The sequence below is a fragment of the Lampris incognitus genome, chromosome 21 (assembly GCF_029633865.1).
Source record: "Lampris incognitus isolate fLamInc1 chromosome 21, fLamInc1.hap2, whole genome shotgun sequence".
In the NCBI taxonomy this organism is placed as follows: Eukaryota; Metazoa; Chordata; class Actinopteri; order Lampriformes; family Lampridae; genus Lampris; species Lampris incognitus.
In genome coordinates, this window is record NC_079231.1 from 8,126,649 (window position 1) to 8,138,658 (window position 12,010).

Below are 12,010 nucleotides of genomic sequence, written 5' to 3' on the forward strand. Positions count from 1 at the left end.
TTCAAACGGTTTGAAACGGAGCCTTGTGAATTCGGTTACTGAAAAGACTGGACCGCCGGACACTTGTGTACCTCCTCCTGGACTGGTGAGAGCCAGAGTCGGGTGCGTCTCCATGCTCTTGTGCAGAGTGGCCACAGCCAGCAGCTTCCTCTTGTGGATACATAGCTTAGTTACATCCTCGTCTGCCCTCACATCCTCAGCTGTCCTCTGCTTGACTGCAGCCCCGGGGTCAAAGTTGAACACCTGCGGACAAACAAGGACATTAAGCGCACCGCAAGTTCAACCATGGTGGAAACTATTTTCTTTAATGTACGTGGTTATGAGTACATAACTGTGACCAAGTGTCTGCAGCTTAGTGATCCACATTACATGTTTAGTTTACATGTTGGGCCTTTAAACCAAAACTTCTATCCACTGTGGTTTATACAGTTGAATATGGTAAAACAGGGTAAAATATTTCCCAGCCCAAGTGAATAAAACCAAAGCAAAAAGTTGTTTTCAATTAAGCAAATGGTCTGACAGATTGCCGAGATGCACAAAAATCAATATATGCACAACTTTATTTATTTAAACAAAATAAAAACACATAAGACATGAAACTAACAAGATTTTTATCTCTTACTGGAAATGTGAAAACTGTTGTAAACCCCATCTGTGTTGCGTGGTACTGGGTTGGACTGATCATATGCATGTCTCAATGCTGCCCTGAAGACCATATGACCCTGCTTGTTTACACCTCTTATGACTGTACATGAGAGGAAATGAGAACGACACACAAAAAAACTCAAGTCTTATCTCTCCATATGCCCCCGCCACCCAAAGTTAAATGTGAACCTCTGGTTTTTTTTTATGGCACACTTCTTGCTGCAATGGGGATGGGCTAAGAAACACAGAAATAGCATGGCAACTCATCGCCATTTAAAAATGAATGGTAAATGTGACGCATTTCTTTCTTCTGTGTCAGTCTGGATGTCTGGATGCAAGAGTGGGGTGCTGGTGAAGTATTGCTGCCTGATAAATGTGAGCCCACCGCACGTTGTCTTAAACCACATGCTAACCATTTACCTACAGAACCGCGACACGGCATGGCTCCATGACAAACATGGCAACTGGCAATTAAGACTTGGTTGAGGTTTATTTGTGTTTAATACTACTTTTTACAGGCAACACTCCCATAAATAAATGGCACCTCAGCTCATGTGAGGCAAAACTAGCTTTTTTGCTTGATTAAGCCAGCGTCTGAACATTGCAGCTGGGATTCATCTTCAGTCTTGATTTTCATATCTGTGCTGACCTCCCAGTTAAAGAATAAAATCACATTAGAGTTTATTTACTAATGCACCGCCCCCCCCCCCTTTTATTTTTCCTTCATTATTGCTTTGGAGGTTGGTGTGGTTTAAATAGTTTCTCTCATCCTGCTCTCTACAGATGTCTTTTTTTTTTTTTTTGGATCCCCCCTTTTTGTCTCCAGTTGTATCCGGCCAATTAACCCACTCTTCCGAGCCATCCCAGTAACTGTCCCACCCCCTATGCTGATCCGGGGAGGGCTGCAGACTATCACATGTCTCCTCCGATACATGCGGAGTCACCAGCCGCTTCTTTTCACCTGACAGCGAGGAGTTTCGCCAGGGGGACGTAGCGGGTGGGAGGATCATGCTATTCCCCCCAGTTCCCCCTCCCCCTCCTGAACAGGTGCACTGACCGACCAGAGGAGGCGCTAGTGCAGCGACACACCCACAGCCGGCTTCCCACCCGCAGACATGGCTCTGTAGGGGACGTCCAACCAAGCTGGACGTAACACGGGGATTTGAACCGGCGATCCCCATGTTGGTAGGCAACGAAATAGACCACCACAACACCCGGACGCCCTTACAGACATCTTTTTGAGATGCACATACCCTTACTGTAAGAAGTAAACGTGTGTGTGTGTGTGTGTGTGTGTGTGTGTGTGTGTGTGTGTGTGTGTGTGTGTGTGTGTGTGTGTGTGTTCTGAAGGTGGGCGTATTTACAGTCTGTATTGTAGGATCTAGGGCTGGCTACCGTTCACGTTTGAACCGATACAAGTACCCAACGGTACCTTTTTTCCATACGTTACTCTCTCTGCAATAACAGCACAAATGTATAATTTCAGTTGTAGAAAATAAGTCCAAACTTCTCAATCTCAACATTGCCATTTATTTAAAACATTTTGTTATTTATTTAGAACATTTTGTTGTAACACACTACACAAAATAAAACCCCTCCCTACCTCCCTCTCCCCTCCCTACAACCTCCAGCCTGTCACAGTCACCAGGGCCTAGCGTGAGAACGCCGTCGTGTGTGTCTTGGAGGAAGCACATGTGATATCCTGATCTAGAAGTCGTAGCAGCGAGGTAAGTTACTGTAGTGGGGTTGGGGAGAAGGGGGAAAATGGGGGGGGAAATAGTAGATTAAAAAGAAAAAAAAAACAAACAAATGAACAATGGACTGGGTAAAACTGAATAAATAAATTGCGACCGTTTTCGGCTCACCACTGCCCTGACTGTGTTGGACTTGAACAAGCTGTAGGTTTAGGGGAGGGGGTAACGTAGTGTTGCTCTCTCTAGAAGGGATTTTTCAAAAGGCTCATAAGGAATCTTATCAATATTTATCTTAATTCACAACACAACCTGCTCTGAAGCTACCGAAATTTTGCACCGGTTGAGCTAGTGTGAATAGGTACTCGGTGGTACCAACGTTATTCAGTCAGTACCCTTAAAAGTATCAAGTTTGGTACCCGACCCTAGTCATGAGTAATCAAGTAACTCAATTAACTCGATTACAAAACATCACTGAATACAACTTACTGTCTCAATGCTTCATTTCACCTCTTATGCATGTCTAAACATGCCTGGGTATCTTGAACAACCGCTTTCAGGCTAGCATCACTGTTGGACACCAACGGCGGAAACAAAGATGAACAAAACGAGACACAGGAAACAAATAATGACAGTAAAGTCCAAGTTTGGGACCGTTTTCAACTAAAACGCAACGAAAATGTAGTGGTCTGCAAGCATTGCAGAGCTGAACCTGCTCACCACAACAGCAAAACATCCATGCAGCAGCACCTTAACAGAAAGCATCCTGCCAACAAAATTATAAATCTATTTGACTGGTGCCTTTCTGTACACGCAAGGTGACCTTAAATCAAACGATCTAATAAAACTGGGCCAACATCAGAACATGGGCCATGAATAAAAAGTATATCACAAACTGGGAGATGTTACATTACATTGGGCAACAGGGGGAAACAACGCATAAACAGTAGGCCACACTGGACCTTAAATAACATTGTTGCTCTTAACACTCGAGTGTTTTATCATATCCAACTGGTCATCAGAATAAATGTATAGATTACTCTATTACCTTCACATTCCTGAGTTACAGCCCTCGTAGGAACTATAAGTGGGACTATATTAAGTAAAGTCAGACCAAAACTGAAACACTACTATTTTCTACAATCACTCGTGACTTCAACTGTCATGCATTTTGAAAAAGAGCAAAAGGCAGAATTCTTTTTTTTTTGTTCAAAAGAGCTCCCCCTAGTTCAGCTTCTCTCAGCCGATCATTTTTTTCTGTCACTTATGATGTCAGACACACTCATTTACATACAGCCAATCAACTTATTCATCAAGCTACACAACCCCGCCCGCCCTGACTGCCAATTTTTGCTTGCATTTGTCACTCAAAGGTCAGCTCATGAATATTAATGAGGACTAGACCGCTCCATCACAGTTCAACACAACTGAAAAACGTCATGGATGTAGCTATCAAAAGAAACCCACAATATGTCATTTACAAATAGGATATTGTTGCTGAATGTTTTATTATGGTGTGTTCAAGGTTTATAAACATGAGCAGATACATCTGATAAACTCATTTTAGTCGACTTTAAAAATTAGTGCATGCTTCACTGAAGTAGAAAAAACAAGGAAGCCTGACATCCTGGCAACAGAAGCTATTCTTGTGACATCATCTCACCCCCCTAGTGTGAGTTTGGGCTTTGCCAAACATTTTTAATGCGGAGCGCTGCCATTGCCTACGGGCTGGGATTTTCAATGTCATAATGCGCATTATGACTTCCACCTTAACCTTTTATTAGGTCATCTTCTGCAGCAGCAGCTGCACATCTGTGAAGAGGCAGCATTGAAAGGTGCCAACAACTCGCTGTGTTCAAATGACAAATAAAGGCCCTACCTTGTGGAGGATGAGTGGACACTCCAGGCCACATTTGCAGGTCCCATCTGTCAGCAGGTAGGTTTTCACCTGCTCCAAGCAGGACAGCACTGAGCCACTGGGGCTGGAAATGGAGAGACCAAAGAAAGACTTAGAAACAAAAGGGATCTGCAACTGGGGATGTTGCCTAGGCACAACAATCCTAGGCTATGATATTGGTTATGTTGCAGTGTTGCTGAATTCTGTTGATGCACTGGCAGCTGCAGGGAAATATGACCGTGAGCAAGGCCACACCAGAATCTGTTTTATTTGGCCAAATATACAGGGAATTTTGCTCTGACAAATAAAATTGTCTTGACTTGACACGTCATCCTACACTGAAAATTCCTTTCCTTAGCAATTACGTGAAGTTCTTAAAAAATGTCAAGACTTGGAAATTATCAAATTAACTTTCTATAATTTTAAAGACATTTTACAACTGTTGAGCAGCTTTGTCATCAGTGTGGATACAAAAAAAATTTCTTGACAAAAATATTTCAAACATTAACCAATATCATTGATATCCTAGTGAGGAATGATTTATTATTAAATTTATTAAAATTAACATGATTAAATTTGACATTTAATTGATTTTTGGACTTCTGCTTTCCATGCTTAAAAAGAAGGAAAAAAGACAGAAAAGAATAATGAGACATTTCAGTGTTTCAGCATTGTGACCCGCACACTATTCTAAACATGATGAATACGACAAGAATTAACAGCGAGAAAGCAGTCGTCCTCTAATACAAATGACCTGAGGTAACACAGCCTTCACCATTGCTGCCCCCCCACTCCCCATCCCCCCTCCCCAAACACATCAGACTGCACTGAACTGTCCATATTCAAACCATAAATCAAAACTCACCTCTTCAGAATTGCTTTTTAATGTGTGATTAATGTGTGTTTCAAGTTTTTGGTGTGTTGCTTTTACATTTATTTTAACATATGTAAAGCATCTAGTATTTTGAAGAGCGCTGCACAAATAAAATGTATTATTATTATTACCCCACCCAGCTTGGCAAAAACATGAAATCACACAGATTACACATTTTACTTGAAGGAAAAATAAATATCGTGCTACTTACTGTAATACACGCATGCATGTGTATGCACACGCACACAAATTGCAACATCACCAGACAACACACACACACACACACACACACACACACACACACACACACACACACACACACACACACACACACACACACACACACACACACACACACACAATTGCAACATCACCAGACAGGATATGCAGTCATAACTGCTACAAAAAGTATTGAACAAATGATCTAAGGTTGTGCATATCCATGGAGCAATAGCAAACACTTAACCTTAAAAGAACCCGAGCAAATAGTTTGTACTCTGGCAAGTGACGATATCAGGACATGGTCACGGAAGAAGTACGGAATATTTCCACACCATGAATAAACCCGACACCAGCCAAATGTTTTGGATCATTGTAGCTAGTAAATACATGTTAACTGACACTCCTATGCAGACTACAGTGACTGGTTGACTACTAACTTCACCAAGACGTTCAATAGTTTCCCAGGATAGTAGATTTTATGAACATGAAAATGCCGGGTGTTTGCCCATGACTGGTAAGCTTAAAAAAGAAAGGAAAAAAACTTAAAAGAAGCCGCACCCAAAATTTACCAGCATTTGGCTCCTGTTAATTATCCATCCTCATTACAAAAAAAAGAAAGAAAGAAAAAAGAATCATATTCAATTACTCCCTCCACGTGACCACCATCTTCTGCTGTGTCCAGCAATCAGTGCTTGAATTTCTTGCTCAAGAGCACCAAAACCTGTTGCTAATGAATGAGAGGAGAGAGCTTTCCATCAAATTACCCCATCTGTTAGTGCCTGAGGATTTGGACTGCTATCAGTGGCTGATGTTCAAATTTTCAGTTTTGCTCATTTTCATATTCTATGTTTTAGGCTATGTGGCTCTCTTCAAGTAAGCCAGACTTGGGCCTTACCTTACATAGACGACCCCTCCACTAGGCTCCGGCTTCCGCTGCCAGCCAATGGGGACCTGGACAGGAGCAGTCTGCCGCTCGTCTCCTGCTTCAAAGTCCTTTCCTCCATTCATTGCTCCACTGGTTTTACGTTTGACACCAAAGAGGTATATCTATAACTCATCAACTGGTGTCTTTGTTGCACACATCATTTTCATCCTCTAAAGCCGCATTGGTGGTGGTGGGGTTGGAACCAAGGATGAAGATTCAAAGCTGAATTTACAGGTCAGCCTTGGAGGGTGGGTGGGTTTGTTTTGGGGTTTGGGTTGGGTGAAAGGGAGGGTGGATGGGGGTGAGGCGAGCTCACGGCAGACCCTACCCTTTGAGCTGCTTCATGGTTTGGCTTCTGAATGGTGTGGGGACTTCCATCATGGTGTCTTCTCAATCAGAGCCATTGGTGATGCATCTGACTTTGGGAAGACAATGGCCAACGTCGCTTGAGATCCGGGGCGAAGTCCTGCGAGACACAGGAGTCTACTGTGTGCCTCAGAGTCCTCTAAAGAAAATAAAAAATATTACCATTTGTTGATTCCCAGAATTGGTGATTCTCAAATAGGGACGCAGTCAATGTCTTTGTTCCCAAGGAGACTTGGGTAGTGGTATTCCCATGGCTCCTAGGTGGGAGACAGGAGAAGATTGCACAACTGTGAGTGGAAAGACTGCACCACCTATCTTAGATACATCACTCTATAAATCATCACCACCATGGCATTACTTAGAATTTTACATGTTCTAATAGCAGTTGTGTGTGTGGTGCATTGTCTTTTTAAAATGTTTGTCAACCCTGTACCAGGATGTCAAAATTATGTGTGTTGAAAAACTGTTGAAATACCTTTGTATTGAGGGGTAGCTGATAGTGGTAAGAAGGAAGCCATTAACCAGAAGGTTTGCCGGTTCAAATCCCATGATGGGCTGGGCCTAGTTGTTCCTAGCCTTACAATCAAAGGGATGCTGGTATCAGGATCCCATAGGAATCCCAAGCGACTTACTCCCAACTAGTGCCACTCTGCAACTAACAAAGTACTGCTCACAGTCCGGACAATGTAGTCAACCTGTCTTGATGCATGCTCAATAATCCAGGTAAGAAAATCAAAGAAAGTTGATCAGTTCATCTGGACCCAATATTTACTGCCAGACACTTTTCATCACTCAACTTAAGTGACATCTTCAGTCTAAACTGACTGCAGGTATCCCCACCCCTTATAAACAAGACAGTTGCATAATGACCAGTTTCATATGCAAATATGGGTGTGACCATTAACAAGCGCTTCAATGGCCATGCGTACACAGAGGATTTGGGAACGTTTGCAATCACAGCATTGTAAGATGGTGACAGATGCATAACGACCGACATCAGCGACCATAGTTTCATATGCACATATGGGTGATTTGGGAGGGTTTCGGTCGTATTGTTACTGTATTGTTTATAAGCGGTGGGGATACCTGCAGTAAGTTGAAGAGGACACTTAGTTGAGTGATGAAACGTATCTGTCAATACGTCTGTGAATGTTCTCATTCATCCAGGTCATGGTTATCCAAAGGAGTTAAATCAAGTGCAACTGGACTTGGTATATACGTATCCGTGACGTTTCGCCTCCCATCCAAGAGGCTTCCTCAGTTCGTGCCTGTCTGACTAGACCAAGCTAGTCTGGCTCTTTGTGTTCCGCAAACATCGGAACACATCGGAACACAAAGAGCCATGGACATCTATAGCTCTGACAACGACTCCAAAGAGGATAAATTCTCATCACCAGCCAGTCAGACTAGCTTGGTCTAGTCAGAAAGGCACGAACTGAGGAAGCCTCTTGGATGAGAGGCGAAACGTCTTCACGGATATATACCAAGTCCAGTTGCACTTGATTCATCTGTCAATACACGTTGTATCCAGATGAACTGATTCAACCTTCTTTGAATGTAGGCAACCGTTTCAACCATGGCCGTTCCTCGGCACTGACAGTGAGGAAACTCCTGCTGACTCATAATTGTCCTGAAAGCTCTGGCGAGACGAGGTCAACCTCAACCTGCCAAAGCCACCAATGAAAAAAGAAGTGGAGATGGTACTGTTGACCTTTTGCCAGGGTTAACAATATCCTGTGGTGAGCAGGGAAATAGTTACCTTGGGTACAAGACAGTGGCATCTGACAGAACACTTACATATTTCTAAACATGTTTTGGAGAAGCTGCATCATCATCAAAACTCTGCCAAATCAAATCTTACTCCCACCTTTCCTTATCGGTGAATGACAAAGGAAACCCAGAAATATATTTTGAATTGGGATTATATTGGAGGAAAGATTACTTTTTTTAAATTGCAGTGAGAAGGTTACTGACAGAATGCTCAGCATGTCTTCAGCTGCGATGAGCATCTCCAAATTTTACATTGTGCAAAGCACTGCGTTAACTTTCATTGCCTGCCACCTGGGCTACGGAGATTAAATGATTCAAATTCTAGTTCACGTCTTGCTGCTGAACACCTCTCGCCACTATTTCCAGCCTCTCCAGCTGAGAAGTCTAAAATTGTATGTTAAACCTACTATTTACTAATTATCTTAAAATTAATTACTAGTCAGCCAAGGAAACTATCTGGGCCTAATGGCTACTTTGTCTTAGACATTTAAGAATCCATCAGCCACAATAACAGTGTTACAACCTTTTACAACTCAAAGGAAGTTGAATCAGCTCATCTGTCTAAACTGACTGCAGGTATCCCCACCCTCGTAAACAATAGAGTGGCATAACGACCAAAACCAACGATCGGTTTCACATGCAGATCTAGGCATGACCATTAACTAGAATGTGAATAGCACATGGCCATAAATGATCACACCTATTTGCATGTGACACAGATTGTTGGTTTGGGTCGTTATGCAACTGTATTGTTGTTTATAAGGGTGGGGATACCTGCAGTCAATTTAGACTGAAGAGGTCACTTAGACGAGTGATGAAACACATCTGTCAATAAATGTTTCCAGATGAACTGATTCAACTTTCTCTGATTTCCTTGACTGGATTATTGAGCATGAATAAAGACAACGTTTTACAACCTCAATCTTGACAAGTTGTTCCGTACAAAAGTCAAAAAAGGATTGTTTATGGGACAATGTTGCTGGTAAAGGATGTAAACTTACCACCCACGGCCATGAAAATGCCAGGATGTCACACAATTGCGTTGACATCAACCAAACACAAATGGGAACATCACAGAGTAAAACAACCTATGCAGAATGCTGTGCAACATTGCATGGTGGTCAGCAATCATAGGAATTGACCAATACAACTACGACCACTCCCAACCAACTATACTGAAGCAGTTGATTGGTAGGTTGTAGTCAAGGAAATATATGAAGTGAATCGTATTCCAGCACTAGGTAGCGCCGAATAAAAACATCTCATGAAGGCCGAAGGCACAATGGAAATTCATTACTTGAATGTAGTATGTCCACTTTTCATATAAGCTACACAATGCAGCCCGACTGCTTGACTGCTGGAACTGTGTGTGTGTTCTGAGCAGAATTTAGGCAGCTAGACGGTCACTGTAAAACTCACAACCTAGAGAGCGATAGAGCATTAATGGCTGAAAATGGTGGTTGATGTGACGAAGCACACCCACCTTGCTGAAGTTCAGATAGGAAGATAGGGCTTTCTGTGAAACCCTATCGGAATGAGGAGGACCAGTCTTTACAGTGTGTTCATTTGCGAGGGTTGCTGGAGATTTTAGTCCCACTGTAGTGCTGCAGTGAGATTTCAAGGACTCTGAAGATGCAAAATGAACGGTCTCTAAAGGACAGCAGGTGGTACACATGGAAAATATCTATTGGAATGTCAAAATTATAAAAGAACATGATGCCGGGACAAATGAACAGAGCTGTCAGTTTATACTGACCATCTTCTTTAGTAGCAAAACCAAATGAGCCAAAATATTTGTCAACAAGTCGTTTTCTATACTGTATCATATGTGATACTTTTCCTTGTATGTTTAAGCAAAAATAAAACTTGTATAGCAACCCCATATTGCAGTGGTTTGAGCAATGTGGTACATTATAGATTCCTATTGGGGTAATTGTCTTTCTACCTGTCTGATACATGAGGGTCAACAACAGCACCCCTGCTATTGTTTGGACTTCAATGACCATGTTTACATGCACACTAAACAGGTGATTGTAAAATGAAAGTGATTAAGACTACAACTTTGGATAGGGAAGGACCCTTGTAAACACCAAACACTCATTATGATTATGAGTAAATATATATTTAGAGCAAGCTTAAGTGTAGTAACATATGTAGAGTACTCTGACTTTACCAGCATAAACAGGGACCAGTCAGAACATGAATATGTCATTATCATTTTTCTTTAAGTGTGATCAAGTTGTGTTGCTGGTGATATTATATTTTGTCTATCAGTCTGAATACTTACAGTAACAGCCTGCCACACATAAACCAATTCAATTCAATTTATTGTCATTAAAAACAATGTGTAGGCACATGTTAAAAATGAAATGAGGGACCAAATGAGGGACCAAACCAGATTAAAAGGTAAAAGGTAAGGCATCATATAATAGAATCATGGAAGAAGGTCGACTGCACACCTGCCTTAATCAAAGTATTGATAACAGTTACATCATTGTGACAATGCAAACATAGCCACTGTCCTGCTCAAGGGTACTTTGGTAGGACAGAACAGGAGTCATGAGCCAGAATAATGCCAATGAAGTAGTCCCACTGCCCTGTGGGCAACCCTGTGTGGCAACTATACACCCTTTTGCCACTGTTAAAGAGACTTCATTCTTGCAGAATTTAGAAATGCCAAGCTGTTGTTTTCTTCCTGACAAGGGTAAAAAAAATGTGACTACTGGCAACAATGACTCGTAAAACCCAACTAGCCAACAAATTACAATAGAGACTAGTTGCAAAGACAGAATTTAACCCCATTTTGGTTGGTAGTAACTTTCCAACCAGCTCCTTACTACTTGTCATCCTTCAGATGGAAATGAGGACAATTACACTGCTATACTTTTTATATGTAGAAAAGAGTCAGTATTAACAGTTCACTGTCCTAATCAAACAAGCAAGCAAAAATCTCAATGTGATCCTGGTATGGGCAGGTGGTTTTCCAGCAAAAGTTATGGAGAAACATTTGCTCTAGTATAGGTGTAATCAGATGGTAGGTAGGCATTTCATTGCCCTGTTCCATTTGCCTAGTCCTAAATGTATGGCATAGCAGGAAAATCATCCAACATGTTGGATCAACGCACCATCGCCTCACACAATTACATTAAACTATCATAGTTTTAAAATGACCCAAGGATCCACATCTCATATCTGTAGAACAGAAGACAAGTGTCAAGATAAGACACAACGTAAATTGTACAATGTACATACAGAGCTGAGAATGTGTGTATACTTGGGACCAATAACAACGCTTAGTGCAAAGCAATGGCGGCTCTCAGTTCTGTGCCTCAGGTATCACCAGTACTTCCGACTTCCTATTCTGCCATGTAGTTCATTACATTCACCTGCTGTGCCAGGTCTAAAACCTCCCTGCCTGGACGCTGGTATAACTTGAGCAACGTGAATACAATAAACTACATGGCGGACAAGACAATCAGCAGTCCTAGTGGTACCAGAGCACATGAACTGAGAACTGCTGTTGCAAGAGCATCAACCAACAAGAGCAGGGTGACAGCCTGCAGCCAAATCTCCCCTTTACTCCCCTTTACCATCCAGCAAATCATCGTCTCAAACCTTTT

At 42.0% G+C, this 12,010-nt stretch overlaps 1 protein-coding gene across 1 annotated transcript in view; it reads right to left on the minus strand.

Annotated features, from left to right (window-relative positions):
* LOC130131635 (methyl-CpG-binding domain protein 5-like) overlaps positions 1-12,010 on the minus strand; it is a 28,285-nt gene that overhangs the window by 15,132 nt on the left and 1,143 nt on the right. The window contains exons 2-4 of the mRNA XM_056301400.1: positions 6,225-6,877; positions 4,216-4,318; positions 72-243 (exon numbers count right to left, since the gene is read on the minus strand). Coding sequence (XP_056157375.1) covers positions 72-243; positions 4,216-4,318; positions 6,225-6,337 — 388 coding nt within the window. The 5' untranslated portion in view covers positions 6,338-6,877. The remainder of the gene's footprint in view (positions 1-71; positions 244-4,215; positions 4,319-6,224; positions 6,878-12,010) is intronic.